This window comes from Callionymus lyra, chromosome 15 (genome assembly GCF_982586985.1).
Source record: "Callionymus lyra chromosome 15, fCalLyr1.hap1.1, whole genome shotgun sequence".
In the NCBI taxonomy this organism is placed as follows: Eukaryota; Metazoa; Chordata; class Actinopteri; order Syngnathiformes; family Callionymidae; genus Callionymus; species Callionymus lyra.
The window spans coordinates 23,448,516-23,471,469 of NC_141832.1; the positions used below are offsets into that span (position 1 = coordinate 23,448,516).

Here is a 22,954-nt window from a genome sequence, read left to right on the forward strand (position 1 = left end):
TGTGGCACCAGAGACCTGCTGAAGAAGATCAGGAATCTCTCTTTGAGGTCGTCTGGTGGGGATACTTAACCCAAATTGAACCTCAGTATGAATCCAATTCTGCTAATAGCCCAACAGAGTGCAGCTCAGTTTCTCTGCATAAAGATGAGAAATTCTCAGCAGATGTCCTTGCTCCGATTTCCTCTCACATGCTGGTCAGGCTGCGAATACAGATGACTTAAAGAAAAACATGTTTTTCATTTTATTTCTTTGGAAAATGTAGAACAGAAATGGGTCATTAGGTCTGAGATGGATCAAATATTTGGATGTTTTAAAAACACTCAATAGTTATGTGGATTTCTTTTTTCCTAACACCTATGGCCTGAGAAGTTGTGGGTTCAGTCCCAGCTCTGGAGGAGATTTTAGCGTTGTGTCCCCGAGAAAGACGCTCTACTTTGTTTTCAGCCTACTCCCATCACTGTGTGATTGTGTGTGTGAATGGGGGGAATGCGTAACTTTGGCTGCTGAATAAGCATACAAAAGCCCTATATAAGTAAAATTCATTTACTTTTTTAGTTGATAACAACAAATGAAATGATGTCTAGTTGTGAATATTTAACATGCTTTTCACATCATAACTCTAACACTGATTTCAGGTTGAAGGTTCATGATGATGCTAAATGAACGTTACTTTGTCACCGGGTGGAAGTCATTTTCATTCAGAAAGTGTTGTTAACAAGAGATGAAAGAAGCGTAAAATCAATGTTAACGTTCACTTCAAAGTAAAGACAACACACAAGCAGAGTCGGGTTTTTCAGGCTTTGTGGTTCAACTTTTTATTTACTTCTGTCACAGCTGGACCTCGTACGTCTTTTGGTGTGTTTCACAACAGCTCATTAAAGAGAGATGGAGAAGAGGTGGAAGGCGGGAAAGGGAGACACTTTCAGAACTGAATTAAAGGAGAAGAAAGTGATACTTGAAAGCAAAAGAAAGTTGTGATCTCTCTGCTAATTTTCTACTTTGTTCCTGCAGGCATCTTGCATTTTTATACACTGACTTTAATATTATAAAAAGGAGAAATTAGGAAGATGTTTAGCTATGGAGGAGGAGGGTGTGTGTCTGCGTGTGTGTTCAGGGAGAAGCTGTTTCTGTGTTAATGCAGAAGCAGGAATTATTCTTTCACAAGGGCGGCAAACTCTGTAAGACACACATCAACACGTCAGCAACAATTCGCAAAACCACATTCGGACAGGAAAGAACTCACCATCAACTCCAATCTTTCCGTCTCCGTCCTTGTCCGCGGCTTTTAAAAAAGATTTGGTTTCTTTGTCAGACAGGTCTCTGCCGTTTTTAGCAAAGCCCTTCAGGACAAACCTGCAGGAGGAAGAGACAAGTCTGTAGAAACCTACAGAACAGAAGTGATGTCATGATGTTGGCTTTCTCACTTGAGCTCCTCCTCCTCGATGTAGCCACTGTTGTCGGCATCCAGCACCGTGAAGACCTTCTTCACCTCATCGTTGGATTTGGCCTTCAGACCGATCATCTCGAAGAACTTCTTGTGGTCAAAAGAGTCAGCCGCTGCGAACACGAGACGCTTTTTAAATAAATCCTGACCACTCATGGCTCTATCTTCTCTCTTGTTGTACCTGCAAAAGCATCCAGAGCTTTCTTGATGTCATCAGCGTTGAGAATTCCGCTCATTGCCATCGTAGCTGACTGAAGGACAGGAAAAAGACAGGAGCAGAGAGAGAGAGAGAGGAAGAGGGGAGAAGGTTAAAAATAAGGTCACAAGAAAGAACGCAGGCACATTCTCATATTTCACCGGTGACTCTACAGAATTGGAGACCAGGATATGTGAGAAGGTGACGAGTGAGGATATGACTCAGGGAGAAGAAGAGGACCCATGTGGGCAGTTACAGGTGTCTTCAGGTCGACAGGTACACGATGTAAGAATCTTGTTCTCGTTCATTTTTCTTCTGGTCTATCTATCTTAACTCAAAGGTTTTGTCAGTGTCAGATGCTGCCGGCATTCAAGTGTTGACAACATTTGTCAAACATTTATAAGACCTGTATTCTGGACAGCAACACTCTTTACTGCGACCACATACAGAAAACCAAATGACGGAGAAATAAAATTTATCAAACTTTTTTTTCACGTGACTGAAAAATGCATGTCAGCTGAGTCTGACCAAAGTTTACTTTAGGTCTGGACAAAAATCAGTTATTTCATTTTCGTTTGGCTGCTCTTGTAGCTTCACCTTTCTCACAGTGTTCCGTCAGCAGAGCGCTGAGTGCTGTGCTGGCCAGTGGTGTCCTTCTCAGCTGTGAAAGACGGTCAGAGCTTCCAATACGAATCAGCTTTGCTACAGTATTTGGCTGCATCAGGCCTCCTGACCCGTCACTGTGTCATGCCGCACAAACCAATGTCAGATCCACCAAAGACTTCTTCTGTTCGACATGATAGTTTTGTTCTCTTGGTGACACAACAAGAGGTTTGTAGTTTCACCTAAATATATTAACTTAATACTATAAACTTCATGTCTACTACTCTAGTGGACTATGGGACTATTGAGAGTGAAATGATTGTGAGGTATGTGGACCATACACAACTCCCTTTTATTTGCAACTTAAATCCAAGTTGTGTTTAATTGGGAGGTTTTTCAAACTAAGTCACACACGGTGATTTTGAGGTTCCATGTATTTTAATGATCTCTGTCTCTGGTCTTCTTCTACAAACAAACTCCATTTGTATTCGGATTGTTGACACCCATACTCTCTATTCTTGATCTTATTTTAAACACATATTTAAGATCAGATCATATTTATAGGAATACAAATATATTAATTAACAATAATATACATTCACCTTGAGCCAACCACCCGACGGACCTTATAAAAAGACTTGGCGGGCCGGATTCGGATTCGGTTTAATATATAAAGTCATTGACAAAGGGTCTCGACTTGAACATTTTGAGTGAAATCATCGACCAGTTCAATTGACATATGCTTGAGGAATTAAGTTTGGGACGTTTAAACGTTTGCTCAGACATTTGAGTTTTTCTCTGGCGTCCCGCTGAGGTTCAGTGACGAACGAGCTCCCGGGCTGAACACTGTTATCTGCTCCGGAACATTCCGCAGCAGCAGGCGGATCAATAGGGAGCAGTGCTTAACTTGTGTGGCCACACATCCAATTTTGCGCCTTATGAAAGCACCGCCCCACTCTCTGACCTTTAGCACGGACCGCTCCGTGGAGAGAAGAAACAATTTAATGTGAGATTGAGGAGGATGAGATTGACTGAGCGAGATAATTCGGATGCTCTCCTGCCACTGAGACTCTACAAAGTCACCGGTGAGGATTGACTCGAAAGACCAGGTCATGAGAGCTCCAGTGATATTACATTTACATCCGTGCAATGAAGAAAGAGGCTGTCAAGAAGTCCTGGGAAAAGTCGATAACGGCCGTGTGGTTTAATAACGTTGTGGCCAGATAATGCTGTGTGGTGAAGCACACGCAGGATTGGAGGTACAAGTACACAACAGTGACAGTAGAGTGTCATTCGTGGAACAGGAAATGAACAACGTTTCTCAGAGTAATTGAGCTCATTGAGGTCATAGTAACAGCTGTTTGTATCTACTGGCTCAGCTTCTGTTTTACATGAAGACATTAACATCTCATTGTGTCCAAATGATTTTGTTCATATGTGCTCTTGTAGGTTAATGGGAGTGCATGTATGTCGGTGTGTGCTTGTTTCTGTTTGTGTGTGCATTTGTCTGTGTGTATCTGTCTGTTTGTGCATGTCTGTGTTGACGTATATTTGTTTTTGAATATGTGTGTGTGTGTGTGTGTGTGCAGATGTTTGTTTGTGCATGTGTTCTTACTGGCATATTGCATGTGCCTATTTGTGCATGTCCATGTGTGCGTATATTTGTTTGTGCATTAAAGTGTGCATATGTGTGTTTGTGAATATGTGTGTGTATGTGTTTGGTTTCTTGTGTATATGTGTGTTTGTGCATGTATGCATGTTTGTGTGTCTGTGTTCTTATGTTTGTTTGTGTCTGCGTATGGGTGTTTGTATGTTTGTGCATCTGTGTGTGTATGTGTTTGTGCGAGTGCGTATATTTGTGACTGATTTCAAGTCATGAAAAACGTCTGTATGTTCTTGAACTGATTGGAGAGCATTTGCTTCAAACCTAGAGTCACATTGCGCTGGATGTAAATATCTAACAGGTGTACGACATAGGACATTTGATTCTATTTTTATTGTGTGTGTGTCGTTCAGGTGTGATCATGTTTAATTTAAAAGTGACCTCACAAACTTTCACAGTCGTTCTAAAAGTAAAAAGTAATTCCCATCACTCTTCTGCACAATGGTTTAGTTGTTATTGCTTTGGAGGTGTGCAACTCTCATTTTAATATTAGACATTCAACTTTAATATCTATGCCTCGACCCTGTACACCTGTCGAACCACACATCATTCACCCGCAGGATCACTCCTCCCCTCAGTGAGATATCTTCAATACTGTAGTTCCCACCCGGTGGAAGAAGCAGACCCAGACTTCATCAGCTGTTTTAAGGTGTTGTGATGCAGACTTACTCTATTCATCATCATTCTCACCACCACATCCCATAATCTTATCAAGTTATTCCCTATTTTATTATTTTACAGGCTCATCACTATATATAATAAACATGTTTATGTTTGGGTTTTTTTTAGGAAATGTGATACAAACAATTATTGTTAGCTGTCAGAAACGTCATCATTTTCAAGTTATAACGCCCACATCTGTTCTTCTGTGTGTACTGCACTAGTTAATATTGAAAAAATGAGTTAACATAACATTTAGAAAACTGTGGATCAATCCTGACATGTAGGAACATGGACCCATTTCCTGATACCTAGAATACCTGACATTGTCGTGGAAAATATAATAGAGTTTTGCTGCTGTACAATATATCAATATTGATAATTAAAACGTGCTTAATAGTGTAAATGTAGGAGTACGATTCTGGAAGTAAAAGTAAGTGAAAACTGTGGGTTTGGTCACTGAAGTGTGCAGTGACTAGTACCTTTCATAGACAACCTAATTGACTCTGTCTGTTGGAAAAATGTTTAGCGTGACGAAGATAGATAGTTAAGTGGAGTTTGCTCAAGAATGGTCAAGATCTGAAAGCTATCTTAAGAAGCTTCACACAGATGTGGTTCTCAAATGTACGGTACATTTATTTACGTGCGGTGAGGTTCATGGTTGGTGAGGCTCTGACTCCTTTAGTGTCAGATTTAAGTATATTAACCCAAAAGGGTTACATATTCAATTGGCTACTGGATAAATGTAGTTTTTGAATATTCTATTGTATTTTACTAAGTCTTATCTCTTTTTTATACGATTGAAATTTAAACCGTTTCTGGTCTTAATTTTATCTGTAGATATCCATCCGCCTTCCCTTCACCAAACAAACCTCCATTACTTTGTTCTAAAAGTCCACCTTATTTACTTTAGTTTTAAATGTCTCTCCGCCTCAATGGAGATGTGACATAGTTTGATGAGGCTCATTAGTGTGTGCCTCCAACTTGCATTTTCACTACTGTTGTATTTCTGATCAGCGAAACTAAATAAGACCCTTACGAATGTTAAACTTTAATGGTTAAAGAAATCATCCAGACTGTGGAAAATGAAGGCAAATAAACGTATCTGTGAGCAATATATTCAACATTCAAAGATACGGAAACCGGCGCTCGTCAATTGCATGTATTAACACAGTTTGTGATGGATTGCGCATTGAGGGTGAGGCACTCATCAACGCCCCAAGTGTCCTTACTTTCCTAAAAAATATGTTAAAAAGTAACGTGTCTGGCATTATAATGATGGCCGACCTTGGAGTGAATCTCCCCCATCACTCTCCTCATAAAGTATTATGGCTCATATTTGGCTGGAATCTACTAGGGCAGCACTTTGTGGAGTTTGTGCCTCATCATCATATTTGAATTTATTTTAACTTTTAACTTAGAAATGTTTATTTTTTTGTTTTGTTTTTGAAGAGAGATTACAAACATTATTTTGTGTTGAAGGAGAAATGAGTGCTGTTACAGAAGAGACCATGGACATGTTTGTGGATGACGGTGGGATCTGTGGTGACAGCAAGGAGCAGGTTTGAGGATATAGATTATTTTATTTGATAAATAAGGAAGAATTAGATTGGTTTGTCAGAAAATACAGTTCAAGGAGCATGAATGGTTGGAAGTTAAATGTTGTCTAATAATTTTTGAAAAGTAAAGGTTCTTTAAATAATGACTGACTTGATCTCATGAGAACAATGCCTGTTAAATATATCATCTTTTTGTGTTGAAAAAAAGGATGATGAGGAAAGAGAAGATGGACAATGACTGTCATCTTGTCATCTACAAAGCAGCATATTTACTGTGGACAAACACAGACGACATGAGTCCGGGCGGCGGAGAAATGATATCACTTATTAATAGAAATTCAATCCCTGCTTCTGCGTGTTTGATGAGGAGAGACTGTTTGTTTTTCTGTCCAGAAGTGCTGAGGGTGAAATCAAAGCTGTGGAGCAGCAGGAGTGAGTGAGAGGAGACACTGGGCTCACATAGATGCAGAGGAACTTGACTCGCTGCAGGGCCGCCTGGATACGACTTTGTCAGGGACACCGATGAGCTGAGACGACAGAGACGGATGGACTTGTCTGAACAGACACTGGGGTGACATGAGGACAAGATAACATGATGGTTTGATTGCGGAGCAGGAGGGCGACACACACAGATTGAATGTCGGGCATCAATGCATGGGTGGGATGTTCTGGGCTCGGTAGACTCTTAGTACAAGGTTCAGATTTACGTTTTCCCACTTATGAGTGTAGCATCTTCATTTCTTCTATGAGTTGACACTGGTTACGACAACTTTGCATTAAAGTTGTGTTACTTACATAAAGAAACTCTTTCTTAGAAGAGCCAGAATTTGAATTAAATATTTTCAATGCTGATTCTACACATTACAGGAGTGGACACATTTTTCATGTAAAAATGACAAATTCATATTTACAGTAAGATTAAAAACACTTACAAATATTAATACATAAAACACACAGACGCACACTCACACACACTAACGCATACACACTCACACACACCTTTACACACTCACAAACACAGATGAACTCACACAAACATACTCAAGCATGCACTCACACAGACACACTGTTCTGGTTCTCTTGGATCTGTCCTCAGCCTTTGACACAGTTGATGACCAGATCCTGCTGAGAAGACTGAGGGATGAAGTGGGAATGAAGTGGGATTGTCTTGGTCTGTGTTAGAATGGTTCTCATCTTACCTTTCTGGGCGCAGTTTCAGTGAATCTGCCAATCAAATGAGGTCTGAATCAGCAGATCTGTTGTGTGGAGTCCCTCAAGGGTCTGTTCTGGGTCCTATTTTTGATATACTTCATTCCCCTGAGTGAAATCATTCAGAGATTTCCTGATTTTTCTTACCACATTTTTGCTGATGACATCCAGCTCTACTGCTCATTTGATCCAACTGTGCCACAGAGGCTGAACAGCTTAGTAAAGTGTTTGCTAGAAATCAAACAATGGCTGAGTGAAAACACTCTACAGCTAAATGTGGACAAAACTGAAACTCTGGTTATTGCTCCTGATGATAAGGTTCCAGGGTTGAGTCAGTACTTGGGTGACTTAGATCAGTCTGTCAAACTGAGCCTGAGAAACCTGGGTGTTGTATTTGACAAAGACATGTCTCTAGTTCAACACTGCAGAAAACTGACCAGAAACTGTTTCCTTCAACTGAGAAAAATCTCTAAAGTTAGGAAAATGTTGTCGGAATATGATCTGGAGCTTGTAATCCATGCGTTTGTATCTTCTCGTCTGGACTACAACAACAGTTTGTTTTCATGTCTTAACAAGAAGCAGCTGTCTCGCCTGCAAGTTAATACAAAATCTGCAGCAAGAATTCTGACCCACTATAGTAGAAGAACTTACATTTCTCCGATCCTGAAAACTCTTCATTGGCTTCCAGTTTCTTTCAGGATCAACTTTAAAATTCTGGTTCTTACTTTCAGAGCTATTCATGGTCAGGCTCCTCCTTACATCACTGATCTGATCCAGCCTTACACCCCAGCTCGGGCTCTGAGGTCTGTGGATCAGAATCTACTGATGGTTCCACGCACACGGTTCAGGACCAGAGGAGAGAAATCCTTCCAGGCTGTTGCTCCTAAGCTTTGGAACGATCTTCCTCTCTCTTTGCGTTTTATGGATCTACTGACTCCTTGATTTTCTGAAACTACTGTGTTTGTCTTGGTGTTATCTTGACCTTAGTATATATTTTATTGTTCAAGCGCTTTGTGACCCTGGTCTGGAAAAGTGCTCTATAAATATAAAGGACTTACTTACTTACTCACAGAATCTCAAACTCACACACTCACACGCACAAATGCACACACACAGACAACCACACACACTTTCATTAACACGTGTACATAAACTCTCTCTCTCTCTCACACACACACACACACACACACACACACACACACACACACACACACACACACACACACACACACACACTCACACATACACGCAAACCCACACACACTGATTATAAAAGTAGAAATGTTTTGCCCAGGGAAAGTTACATATTTAAGGTTTACCACAAGACATTTAATAACTTGGGATTTGGCCGTTATTTTCAAATGTGCTTCGTCAGCAGTTTCCTGTTTAATGTAATTCTGTGCTGACCAGCGTGTGTGAAGAGACTGAGAAACATCTGGTGGATTACTACTCCTCACACATCACCAGCAGCATGATCACAAACTAATTTTGAGTGGAAACAGGCAACAGATCGGCCCTGTCATGCTGCACAAGTGCTGTTTATGGAGCTATTCCTCAGTGAGCGCTCCATTAACACAGATTATAGCAGCCGCCATGAAAACTGGCCGCAATGCAGATAAATCTAGTCAAGAGCTCAGAGGAGGATCTTCTGCCTGTTTGAACAGCACGGACAATGAGCATCCACGATCAATACCTGCTATAATGAAAGACTCATTCACAAGTCCGACCCGTCACACAGAGGTGTGTCACTTGTTCATTAAGTCGAGTTAATGCACTGGAAGAACACGTGGGTCCATCCAATCCTGCTTCATGTGCCTCTGAGGCGCCAGCATTATTAAAAGCACACCGACCACTGCATCATGGTGAGATTAAAGAGCAGTCAGTCGTCTCGACGGTTAATGATGTCACTTCCTTCAACCCGGGAATAAAACACTTGTTTGGCTGAATCAACTCAAGATTGGCTTTAAAAGACTCTCACAAGGTGAAGGACGTACATGAAGAAAAGTGTGTTTGACTGTCAGAGAAGTTGTCACTTCCAAGTAAGGAAAGTGTTCAGGTGTTTCAAGGGTTGCCAGGTTTGCAAAGTGTGGATTTTAATATCCATCAATGGTGTGAAGAAACATCTGAGTTTTTCCTCATGACTGTGTCTAGAGGCACACAACAAAAGTAGAAATGTTCTTCACAAATTTGTTCATAAATCATGAGAGAGAAGTGAAGAAAGCTCGCAGCCATCAAAGAAATCATTTCCCGTCACGAAGGCAGAAAAGAAACTTATTCAAGGATCCTCTGAGGAAAAAGGAAAAATGCATCCGACTGCCGCAGGATTTAATTTCATCTCCGCTCACGTCGCCACGCGTTCATGCATAGCTTGCGTCGGATGAAATCAGGACTCGGTGGTCTTGGGGGAAACCCTACAGCCTGCTGGTCTCCTGCTGCACACATGCACCTGCACGCTGCTCCACTGGTACTTGTCACAAGCAGTTCTCACCTCACCTCTGCTCCTGCCGCCCCGCTGCTCACAACTTACCACTTATTCTGTCTTTCCTCTGACCTCATACTGTTCATGTGGATTAACAAGATGCTTTTTAATTAGCCGCCACGAGGAGTGGTTACATCACATCTCTATATGGGACTGTTGCTCCGTCAATGTGACGTAAGAGCGTGACACGTTCATCGTATTAATATTATTATCTGTCTTTACTAGGCTTTCCTAGGATTCAAGATCATTTGTATTGCCTACATGCTAACTAGTGCAGAATAATACAAGAAGTTACATGCAAAGCTAACATGTCTAAATGACTTGTAACACTGTTAACAAAGTCTGTGGAGCTGTATCGGATTTGAGGTGCTGCTGAGTCTAGAAATAATTAAGTTAGAAATTAGTTTTTGGATGTTTTGCACGTAACTTTGACAAACTGAGGAAATGACTTAAAGCAGCACTGATTAGTTTCAAATTGTAAACTCAAGTCTCTAATCATTGACTTTCTGACAAAAGACGACAACTAGTTTATTGCTCATGATGAATTCTAGTGCATTGAGTTAATAGGGCGAACAGGTTTGTGATGTAAACAGAGAAATAACTCTTACCGATCAAAGCTTCCACCGCAGCTGATCACATTGAGGCTCAGAGGAGTGTGTGAAAGTCAAGTGTGTGTTGTGTTGGATTTGTTATGAAGCACCGCTACAGGCCACTGCTGTGTTTTCTCAAGAGGAAAGCAAACAAGAAATTAAATGAAAAATAATCTCTAGAACTCCTCCTGAAGCTTCTCTCATAGATTCAATAAACGTTTCACATTCACACAACACACTCACACACTCAGCATCAGGGAGGGACATGTTTTTACTTGTTCAGTTGTTGAATGTCAATATGTTGCCACGGCGAACAGAAGCTGACATGAGAGATGAGAGGGAGAAGGAGCAGGAGTGAAAGAGAGACAAGGGGACAGAGAAGTAGAAAAAGGAGAGACATGGCTTGTTCAGGAGGGAGAGCACAACAGAATCTTGTTGTGAAGTAAATGAATGTTTGGGACATACTCTTGCCAGCTGAAGATCAGTGGTTAAGTGATAGTTCATCCTAAATTCTCAAAATCGTTGTCCATTTTAAATGACTACGGTGCAAAGCAAACCTAATTATTCAATACTATTTGTTGTTCTGGAGAGCTAATGACTACATTATAAATAAGGAACATCTGCAACAATTTGACCACACTTGACCTTTGTCTATCTCTATCATGTGACCGGGCTAATGCACTTTAACACTAAATCTTTACTGCTCCTCTTAGTCTTCAGGGTAAACATTAAAAAAACGATGGAACAATAGACACACAATACCAGCTATGGAAATATTTTTCACTAGTTGAGTTATACTTTAGCACATTAATTATATGATCAAAAACTTCTGGTGTGATGTTGTCATGACAGTATAGACACGTCATATTCAGAGCTGTTATAGAAGGGTCTGTGCACTCTGGACTTGCTGTCAAGGAGAAGTTATTAAGTTCATATATTCACAACCAGTTTTTATTAAAAAACCTTAAATTAAATCTGACGCAGCTTCTTAGGGTCAATAGATGAAAACGTGGTGAATCAGTTCAGTTAAAATAGCAGTTCAAGTCAAACTAGTTGTTAAATAAATAAACATATATAAAACAAAAATAATAATAATACAGCCAGTACTGTCTAAGAAATAAGATGATAAGCTAGTCAGGTGAAGCACATCATTTCATTTTCAAGTTTCAAGTTTAACACATTCACTCCTTTCAGATGTGTCACCAGTAAATAAACTCATAGACTCGTCTGTCCGTCAGGGACACAAGACAACCTTGTGGAAGCGTTGTTGACGTCACTTAAGTCTCCTGAAAGCCTTGTCCTTGACAGGAAGTGAGAGCAAATATCAGATCAGCCCCAAACAATTTGCTGTCCTGTTGGAAGCCGCACAGTCGTGCAGGTGAATTTAATGTAGCAAGTATGATGACGCAGCACTTTTTTTTGTACTCACAATACAAACTCTCTTTAAGAGGCTCGCCTAATTGTTGCTCACCCCCTTCACTTGATTTTAAGATAATGTTGAAGTTGTATATATATATATATATATATATATACAGTATATGTATACATTTCATATGTAAACATTTAATTTCACAACCTAAATTGACACAAAAATGAAATTGAATGAGATAAAAATAATAATAATAATAATGTCTTCTAAAATTATTAAACTAAATTATAACTATACCTAATACAAACGCATGTCAGACATCTGGTCACAAATCAAATTATATTTGCTCCCATAATGAACTGCAGCCGTTGAAGTTTATTCTCTGTTATTAGAGCTCAAATGTCTCACTTACAGTTTTAAGTCAATGTTAGGAATTCTTTTAATCTGGACATTCATTGCAGCTTCTCATTCTGAAGCTTTATGTTCCTTTTCTTTTAACAACCTCGTGAGCAACACCTCGTGAATTCTACTCACACATTTTTCTGGATGAAGGCACGTCCACGATGGGAGGAGTCGGAGCAAAAGAAAAACCGAAGACGGAGATAAAGCGAACAGGAACAACATAAAGAACCAGGTCTCCACTTATGATCTGTCACCGATCATGCCTTCTATTTTTCACCACTTCACTTCCACTTCTCTCCCTCATTCATCTCCAGTATTGGACGACTCATTGTGTCTCATCTCAAGCTCTTTATCCCTCGTCTTTTTGTCAGCCGAGCAGCTTTACTGCCTCATTGTTGCTTCTCTTCGATCGCTCAGACTCTTTCACTGCTGCTTCGCAATTTCCTCCGGCCTGCAGCCCTGCAGGAGAAGACAAATAACGGAGTTGGCGTGATTTGTATTCTGCCTCGTCTCTGAGGTGAGAAAAGAAGGTCTTTGAGGGGAGGTGTGTGTGTGTGTGTGTGTGTGTGTAGGGGGGGGGCTGGATGTAAAGACAGGTGTCGGAGGAAGATCACACTCCTTGTTTCTTGTGAAAGTGAGCTTGACCTTGGAGACAATGACCAACTCTCTGGTTAGGAGATAATAACGTACACAAAAGAAAAATGAGAGGTCTTCAATGAAGACACTGGTCGAATACTAGTGGGCCAAATAGGGCCTGCGGAACAGTATTTGTGGTCACATGCTTGACGTGAGTTGTCACCTTTATTAATCAGCCAGCAGAGATGCTAGCTGTTAGCTTGAAGCAGGGTTTAAATAATTGTCCTACCCGGTGTTGGAACCAACATAGAACAAGGACCAACTTAACTACTGACCTTTCAGTGAGGGTTTAAGGAGCAGCTAATGTGAAACTCCAGCTCTCCTGAATTACTCACATGTTTCCAATGTTGAAGTTCTTCTCCAATATGCAGTAATTCATCATTTTGTCGATGTTTGGTATTTCTTGGCGAAAGAGAGGTTACGAGAGCGTAATCCATTATGATGTAAAAATGGGCTTCACTCAAAAGAGACAGTTTTTTTACACATTAGTTGCCCTGGAGCATGGCGGTAACTTGATCGAAGGAAAAGGGGGCACATTGGGGACAGCAGACCTTGTTAAATATACCAAATGATGTAAAGATTTAAACCATTTGTATGACAAACTAAGCAACAGAATTTTAGCACTTTCCCCCAAAGACTCAAGTATGTCCAATTTTAATGAACTGTAAACCAAGACATTTTATTGAATAATGATTTCAAGTATTTGACATCCTTTCAGCAATGATACGGCTGATAATCCATCCAAATCTATTCTTTCAGATTTTGGATTCTTCAAATTACATTCGTGTAAAGTGATGTTGTCTTCCTTGGGTTGTTGGCTCTGGAGGGAAAGCTGAACTGACTTGCTGTTTGATCCGGTGATCAGTTTCTCCACAGTGATGGACAGAGATAGTCGAGTCTCACAGACTTAATGTGGTGTTAAGTAACAACCAGCTCTTTACATCAGAAGCATCATTCCTCTCATTTGATCAAACAGGGCTCCATGTATCGACCCCCAAGCGCCCGCGGGGCGTGTTCTAAATATAATTCTTTGTGGATGGCTAATGAAGCCTTGAAGGAGCTGCTGCCCATTAACGTGAGTCTGAGGCGCTGGTGTGTCCGTGTATGTGTGCGCTCACATGGAAGAGAATCGCTCTCTCGGTCCAGTGTGGACGTGAAACTGCACCAGAATGCTCTTGTTGTTCCACATCTACCCAGCCCGGCAGTGACGCCCGACACAGCAGCAGCTGAAGCCTCTTTTCACTTGCAGCAAGGCGAGTCTTTGACCTCGCAGTTACATCGCCAGCGACACACTCTTCTATGCTCCTGCACAAAGACTTGGATCCGGGCGATTGCTCCTCATGTCGCCGTTGACCCGTCACCAGTGTCCGGGACACGCTGCGGGGCCTTGAGTTTGAGAGCAGCCTTCTCAAAGCGAGGATGAAATACGGGTGGCGGACATGTCCACGCTCGGAGAGAGCACGTTAAAGTGCATCATTCATTCACACACAAATTACTGGGGCAGAACATTGGCTGCTGGCGATGATGAACACACCACAGATCGTCACACTTGTACAAACACTAACATTCAAGGAGCTGAAAAAGGTTTGTCACAGAGTTTGAAAGCTTCCCCGGCACAATATCAACCTCTCATCAGCTCCCATCAAGAAGAAGATTCATGTGATCTTAGCTTAAAGTCGTTGTGATGGATTGAAGCAGGATTACTGGATAAATTAACAATATCAGTTTCCAGCATTGAATAATGTTGTGATGATTGACAGCTCAGAGCTCGACTGGAGCCACTAATTATCACATTAAACCACTCACTCAACTACCATAACTGAACTGATGAAGAGCTTCACTCACACCAGCGACTGTCCACAGGACCTTCTGGAGAATGACGCTCCTGAAACAACAGTAAGTGTGAGCTGACCGAAGCACGCCGAGCCTCCATGTTGAATACAAATCATGTTGGGATTTGGTGACTGATTATTATTCCTGCCTCACTGCAACAACATCTTAAGTTTCCTCCACTTGCCAAATCCGACTTTACCCTCACCGGAGTTCAACTTAATCTGATATAAATCAGTTGGTTTTATGTGGGGAATAAACATCAGTGAGGAGGCGGTAATAATATTGAGGCGCAGAAGAGTGATCGAGGGGTGATAGGATATGGATTGTGGATTAAATTAAATGTGCCGAGGGAAGGAAGGTCAACGGGAGGAAGGGAAAAGTAAGCAGGAGCAATAAAAAAAATTAAAAAAACTTGGAATCGTTTCCAAGATATGAGTTTTGACATGAATGAGGAATGATGGATATTCTTCAAAACTAGTGTCACCATGAGCTGTCAGTCAATTCACAGGTTTGTTTGAATGTTCCAGTGGAGAGTTGACGGTTTAATGCCACAGCCATTTTATTCTTCACACACTTATAAATGCCAACACAAACGCATGTCGCCTGGGTTTATCTTGAGTTGATGGTTGAGTAAAATCTTCATCACATGGTCAGAAGATGACATGAATAATACTGACAACTTGATCTATTGGACTCACAAATAACAGCCTCTCAAACTTTCTTTTTATTTTTTCTAGTTTTCAAACACGTTTTCTTGTCTAGCTCCCTCTAAGTGAACTCTTTGCTGCGTTTATATATATATATATATATATTATTATATATATACACACACAATATCCTACATAAGATAATGCATAAAGACAGTGTAAGTTCCTCGAGTGGGGAATAGTGTAATAACAAGTGTAGGAGAAAGAAAAAAATGACAAACCATCAAAGAAGTTAAAACAACAAACTACTAGGTATAAGAAGAAAAGACCAGGGGGTTGCCGCCTGTCTCATAAAATACTGAATCGTCCTTTGATTGATACGCAGATGTCAGCTTTGTCTCTGACTAACTCAGTGAAGATGTCTAGAAACCAGCTCCTGAAGCTGTTTTTTCAGCATGAAAAATGCCTGAATCAAAAGTTATGGAATCACTGGGACAGACATTAAAGTTGCCGACAGGATCCTGAAGGAAAGGTTGAAGAGTCTGTGTTAGCTGATATATTACATTAAGGATTCTCAATGCAAGCATCTTTAAAAAACCTGCAGATAGAAAGAAAACCTGCTTCAGGCAAAAATTGATGCTGATGAAGACCTTATTACTGTAAATCCATGTGATGTCACCAACACTATGAGATGAAGTGAACGTTCAACCTCTTGAGCATTATTAACTAAAAATGAACTCTCTATATATACACAAGTTCTCCAGGGCCGCCCTCCTTAAGTGGCTCTGTCAAATTAGGTCACATCATCAACCTTTTTAATTTCACTAAAACCCCCAAGACTCTGAACTGAAGCTTTTGCATCATTTTCAGCCTCACTCTGTCCCGACTGACCACGGGGCAGCTAATGATGCTATTTCAGAGGTCAGGGTTCTCTAATTGGAAGTGGGTTCACGCTAAGTGCCGGGCTGACCTCTGTGCCACCGTCTAAACTTAGTGCTGACTTCAGGAACTCATTAAATCACGTCTGTTTTTACTCTTAAAGAGTCGGGAGAGTTCCCCAACCAAGCCTGTGAGGAAGGTTGTCAAAGAGGTCGGAACAGTCAGTCGTTGAGACAGTATATGCGTCACCTGGATTTTTGATCATCCCTTTTTTTTAATTATCAAAAATGGGACACCACAAGGGTCTGTCTATGGACGACTCAAATTTTCCTGTGGGAACTTGGGGAAATCGTTGTGTAGGTATTAGTGTGTGTGTGAAAACTGGGATAGGCTTAGCCCCCCCCCGTGACCCTCTTTCGGGATCAAGCGGTAAAGAAAAAAAAGGAATGAATGTATCTAACTTGAGGTTAGCAACTTGATTAGACATTTTTTCAAAACAGCTTCTTCACGCTGCTTTCATGATCATTTTTTGAATCACTCACAATGAGAGTTTAAACAATCAAAGTCATTCTCTTTTGTTTCTGTTGCTCCCAAAATTCTTTCCATAATCTCAGTAGCGCTTATTAATTAAAAAGAAAAAAGAAAAGCGTGGAATCATCGGACAGAGCCGGAGGGCTGGGTCTGCCTTTTAATTGCATCTGAAAATGGCTTTTTGTTGAGAATCCACCAGCTCTCTTATCTCATCATGATCTGTGCTGCAGCTTGATGGAGCTGCTGCCTCCAGGAGCGTCGCTGGAGAAATAGACACTAATTCAGGGCTGAGGCCGGTTGAAGAAGATAAAAGGAGTTATAAATGTTAGGAGAGGACAGAGAATATGCGGATAAAGTTGTGGATTAAGGGAGTATCAAGTGTCTGCTCAAATTTGTTTTATTTTGTTTCAGTCGTTTGTTTGTTGTGTCGTTTTTATTGAATTTGTTCATGGATACAAATATTTGTTATAATAACTTGCATCAGAATCACTTTGGTGTTTCTCGGCACACATGTTTATTCCCTTGAAAATGAGTTATTGTAAAAATGTATGAACTTTCATTGAAATCACTTCTTCATATTTATTTTTAAAACAAGGTATTCAACTTAAAACCAGCCCCTCTTGAAACATAAATAATTATTTATAAATGTACATTGCCCACCTTCACCATTTGAACTCTGATTTCCTCCTCACATGAATCTACATTCCAGTGTCTCCAAGTTGTATACAAATGTGGATTTGTGGGTCCTTCGATACATGTGCCTATTATCTACCTACTGTATGTCCAAGCTAGCCAGGAGGTGCTGGAGTTTAACCTGCCTTGTTCCCTTGCAGAGACATTTAAGCACATGAAATCACTTATGTCCGTCTGTGCCAGCACAAGGGAGAACAGGAAGACACAGGTTCACCTCAACTGGCTTCTTCCTGTGCGGCGCTTACAGAGAGAGTTAGCTCTTCAGTCCCCTCAGGGTATGTGTAAATTTGTACAGAACTGTTTTATGCACTCAAACATAAGCTCAACAATTTATGATGAGGTGATTCCACTCCCCAAAGCTTAATATTCCACAAACGCACTCATGACCTCATTTAAAAAAGTCTTATCATGTCGCTAACTTCGCTGAGGAACATTTGATCTTCACCGTCATCCTCATCTGCCCCTGGTGAGTTTTTTTTTGCCTCTCTGAGTTGAACACCAGCGTCTGAGGTGGTTTGAATCAAGATAAATGTGTTACGCTTCGGTGACGAATCACAACGGACACACGCACAAAACCCCTGAGCAGAAACTCGTGCATGTCATCGGGCTGTTCCACACCTGACACCACCTTCATATCCTGCTCCAGTCTGTAGGAATGTCTTTGCTCAAAAGGCCCAGCTGTGCTCTGCTGAGCAGAATCATGCTTGGCTTCCATTCTGCCAGGTTCAGAGCGCTAACCCAATATGTCTGCTCACGCCAGCCTCATATTTCCTTGTTAGTGAAGTAAACAGCTCACACACACACACACACACACATTTTCTATCAGAACCTTCACAAACGTACAGATATTAATAAATAAAAATCATAATTTATTACAAGATCAAAGTGTTTTTCACATCTAAAATGTGAACGTCTTGCAATACCGTCTTCTCACCAGCAGGTGTTTGATTGTCCTTTGTCACACACAACAAACGATTTGGAGAAAAGATTTGAGGGGTTTCAGTTGACCATTTGGACTGGTCCTCACATGCGGAATAAGCGGTTCACAAAAGAATCTTGCACAATGACAGGGGTCGGGGGTTAATAAGTTTGAAAGGGAGAAGAAAGGATCGCTAAGAACCACACGTCAATGGCCACTCTCATCTGCCTGACATGATTTTTGAAATTAAAAATTCAAGAAAGAATCTCAGAAGAAGATAAAACATGAAAAGTATTTTTCTCATTTGGAGAAGGCCATTATCTTTACAAGAAGTCCAGGATCTGCAAACTTGAAGCCGTTGTTCTACTCTCAGTCCCGTCCAGATGACAAACTTCCTCACCAGAAACCACATGAAAGAAACTAATTTAGTGTATTAGCCACTACCATTAGCAAAAGATCCTCACTTTTGAATAAGTCTCTTCTCTGATGTCTGACAGCTAACACACTTATCAGCTGAACAGTGACGTGTGGTGAGGTTCATGGTTGGTGAGGCACTGACTCCTTTAGTGTCAGATTTACAAGTATATGAACCTAAAAGGGAAACTTATTCAATTGGCTACTGGTTATTTCATATCTCATCAGCATTCTTCACACACATATGACATTTTAAAATTTTAATACATATCATTTAATCAATAATTCATCAGCAAGTCTATGTTGAACTGTTGTGATATTTTGTGGGATGTTAGTCTACATCCTCTAGATCATTGGCAGTATTCAATTGTGGATAAATATGGATTTATAGCTTCATAAACCTGTCATCTTTGACATTGACATAAGAGTCATACCTGAAATATTGCGTTTTAAAATTCTATATTTAAAATCTTTAACCTGCCATATTTTATTATCTTATACCTTTTAATTGTCTGAAAATCTTAATTTATTTAAACAATCAATTGAACGAAATGAATGAACTAATGAATAATTTAATAAGGATTAGCAAACGGGGATTTAAACAGTGCAACCGTAAAGAGTATGGCCGTGATAATAAAGGATTACAAGGAAGACGCAGCTGATTCAATGACCTTAATTTGAAAGCAAAACGTTTATTTCCTCCTATTAAATGGCTTTTGGGGGAAGTTACCGCAAAGTTTAGCGACAACAGATTAAAGTTTGGCTCAAGAGCGAAGAGAATCCCATGCGAGGCGTTATACATGTGATTCTGTAATGATAGATAGACCCTCCTTTTGTTGCTTCTGATTGGTTAATATTTTGCGATGCATTCCGTGATAAACTCGGCCTTTTGTTGCTTCTGAGTGGCTAATATTGCGACAGGCCTTCTGTGATTGGCTAGACTAAGGAAAATCAAGGCAAATAAACGTATCTATGAGCATTATATTGGCGACTTTCAGAGATACTGAAACCTGCGTGCGTCAATTGCATGTATCAACACAGTTTGTGATGGATTGTGCATTGAGAGGTGAGGCACTGCCTCACCTGCCTCCCCTGGCCGCACGTCCCTGCAGAAGAACGTCCCTGCAGAAATTCTAAAGAGTTTTTTTTAACACATAACTACGTGACCTTTGTTCTGCCGTGGAGGACTGGAAAGGAAGGTTCATGTCGGGAGTCAGAGGTAGATGAGAGCTGCGATGTCGTCGCTTAAATAAAGGTCAAACATACTTTAATGCTTCCCAAATGTCTCAGTGAGATGATCACAGGAAGTACTGTGTAGTTTCGAAGATTATAGTGAACCATGAGATCTCAGAAATCGACTGATGACTATTGTCTGAAGCTCCAGTGTGGTCGCCTCTTTCCTTTACTCAGACATTAAACGATCTTCCTCTCTCTTTGCGCTTGATGGAGTCTACTGACTCTTTTAAGAAACATCTTAAGACGTTTCTATTTGTTCAGGCTTTTCCTTGAATTTCTGGAACTCCTGTGTTGTTCTCAGTATTATCTTGATCTTTAAAGTATGTACTTTTTTGAGTATTGTTTTGATTGTTTAAGCGCTTTGTGACCCTGGTCTCGAAAAGCGCTATATAAATAAATATTACTTACTTACTTACTTACATTCCGCTCCAACTGTGTAGCTAGATGCCCACCTTATCCAGAGAAACCTCAACTCTTTAACCTCTTACATGGACCAGAGAGAAGGGCGATAAAGTTTATAGGCAGGTACGATTGGCTGAAGGCGAGGATGCTGGGAGGAGATGCAGAAAAGATGAACATCTTCCGCTCTCTTATCGCTTTTATGGTTTATACTTTATTAAATTGGGGAGTCTCTCACAACCCTGAGGCACACATAATCATGTTTTTTCTTCAAACGTGTTAAAGGGCCGTTGATGTTTTGTGCGTATAATGTCTTTGCAGGTGCACATCAGGTCCAAGACCCTGGGAAGTTCCTATTAAGTCATCAGCTATCAAAAGCAATTGATAGCCCTGCAATAATACTGCATTTTTGTTGAGGGTTTCTAACAGGATATTTCACTTCCAGTTTTTACAAATCTGTGTTTGTGTTTAACTTTTTCTAAACAGGTGATTGAGATGGTGTAACATAGAAAGCAGAAGATCTAACAGGAAGGCAATTCAGTGCTGCTCATTTGAACCTTTAAAATAAAAAATCCATTTATTTCATTTTTTTAATGACTTTGTAATAAAATATAGAGGTTTGTGGATTTCTTAAAACTATTTCAATATTCACATGGAAACAAATATAGAAATTGTGCAAGATTCTAAAAAAACAAATAGAAATAATTAGATTTCTCACGTGTGTAGGACACCATAGCTACTGTATAACAAACAGAAACACTCTGGAATGGAATCCATCCGTCCATCTCATTCATCCAGGTCATGGTTATCCAAGTGGTTCGAGTCAACTGGACTGTGCAGACTTCTAGGAAGATGATTCACCTCATCCTATTCGAGAGGCTTTTTCAATTGAGATTGAATTGCAATTGAAAAAGCTTCTCGGGTGAGAGATGAATTGCTTCCTAGAACTCTACACAGTCCAGTTGACTCGCTTTCGACCCACTTGGATAATAGCTGGAAGAAAACGGAAAATATATTTTTTTTAAATTGAGACCTTCTATTAAAAAAACCCATGTATATATCTTTGTCAGACGGCTATTATGCCTACCAAAGATTCTTATATATATATATATTTTTTTTACCAACAGAGGACACATTAATCTGAGTTTAATGTTAGAGGCAGAATCATGGATCAGAAGAAGACTTGTAAATGTGTTTTATTCCCTCCAGTTTTATATGGCTTGAAAGCAGTCGCAGCGCAACACAAAAAACTTAAACGATAAATGCCCTTCACGAGGGATTTTCATTTGTGGACATGCATTTATTTTGGAGGGTTGGGAGGTGATAAGACTAATGGAAAAAACTCGTTGAATTCTGTTGTCCATCTGTGCCCGCATCTGTTCGTCGTTTCATCCAGCATTGTCACACTGCAGCAATACACTGGCCTGTCCATATCAGCACACAGCAGCCCTGGGAGCGTCTATTATGGTCTGTTTAATCCATTAACCCACGAACACCCACAACTGCAGTTTCATTCAAGATTTCTCTCTCAAGCATCACTTGTGCATCACAGTCGTTCTCCCCTTCCGCCGGAGCCTCGTTCATCCCACTGTCTCACACACACACACATACATCAACACAACGCTCGGGAGAACCAATCACTGTCCAGTGGGTCCAGTTTGTGAATGGGACTGAGAGGAGGCGGCGGTGTGCAGGTATTTTGACACCGACATGACTCAAAAACATCCACAAGAATTTGATTTTGTTTTTAAATTACTACTTTAAATCCCTTCAAACACAAACCAACATCCCCTCACATTCCTGTTTGAAACCCCTCTCTGACAAGACAGTCAAAGTCCTACCTGCAGTTGTGACAGTTGGAGGAAGAGTGTTGCGCCGGCGAGCTGCGGTGAAGGACAGACCCGGACACAGATGAGAGGAGAAGATGAAAGAAGAAAGAGAGAAAGAGAGAGAGAGAGAGAAAGTGGACAGTCTGCGATCCAGGAGGAGAAGAAGAAGGGTGCTCGGGCTGGCTGGAGGTGAGCTGAAGGGGAGAAGGAGGGAGGGTGGGAGAGAGGGAGGGCGAGGGAGGGGTGCTGAGTTGGGATAGGAGGGGATTGTGTGATGTTGGCGGGGAGGGGGGGGATTGCAGGAGAGGAAAGTTGTGGAGAGGATGGATGGAAGGTTCAGAAGGAGAAACGGCGGAGTAGTGGTAAGTACTGCGGCATCACAGTGAGAAAGTTGTGGGTCTGAATCCCACGCCAGAAACCCTGGCTAAAGAGCGAGCGGGCGGTTAGTGGGCTTCTCCTTCATGTAAGTATTCTTTCCTGTGACATGCCTCTCACCCTGTCTAGATGGGATGGCTACACTACACGTGAGCAAAGTGACGGCTCGTCACAATGATTGATGCAAGTTGTCAGTGAAGAAACCTTGTTTCCACCTTATAGGACCATCAGTACAGAACAAATCTTTACTCTTTATTTGTATTAATATAATTTTAGATTGACGACTGATCAAACACAATCATAGATCATTGATCCATTGTTTAAATAAATTATTATTACTGTCAGCCTCAGGATGAACATATTGTCTTCATTGGATGACAGAAAATAGG

At 40.8% G+C, this 22,954-nt stretch overlaps 1 protein-coding gene across 1 annotated transcript; it reads right to left on the reverse strand.

The window, feature by feature from the left end:
- Positions 1-799: 799 nt before the first annotated feature.
- On the reverse strand, positions 800-22,331 carry pvalb6 (parvalbumin 6). Its single transcript, XM_087810211.1, has 5 exons — positions 22,203-22,331; positions 1,626-1,695; positions 1,425-1,557; positions 1,244-1,353; positions 800-1,176 (listed from the first exon to the last, which is right to left on the reverse strand). The coding sequence occupies exons 2-5, from the start codon at positions 1,684-1,686 to the stop codon at positions 1,151-1,153; spliced, it is 330 nt and encodes a 109-aa protein (XP_087666337.1). The 5' UTR covers positions 1,687-1,695; positions 22,203-22,331; the 3' UTR covers positions 800-1,150.
- Positions 22,332-22,954: the final 623 nt, after the last annotated feature.

Bases quoted from the DNA above. Each gene is read 5' to 3' on its own strand.
- pvalb6 (XM_087810211.1), bottom strand. From the start codon at position 1,686: ATGGCAATGAGCGGAATTCTCAACGCTGATGACATCAAGAAAGCTCTG. The intron at 1,558-1,625 runs GTACAACAAGAG...TCGTGTTCGCAG, and splicing joins AGCTCTGGATGCTTTTGCAG to CGGCTGACTCTTTTGACCAC. The intron at 1,177-1,243 runs GTGAGTTCTTTC...TGTGTCTTACAG, and splicing joins CGGAAAGATTGGAGTTGATG to AGTTTGCCGCCCTTGTGAAA.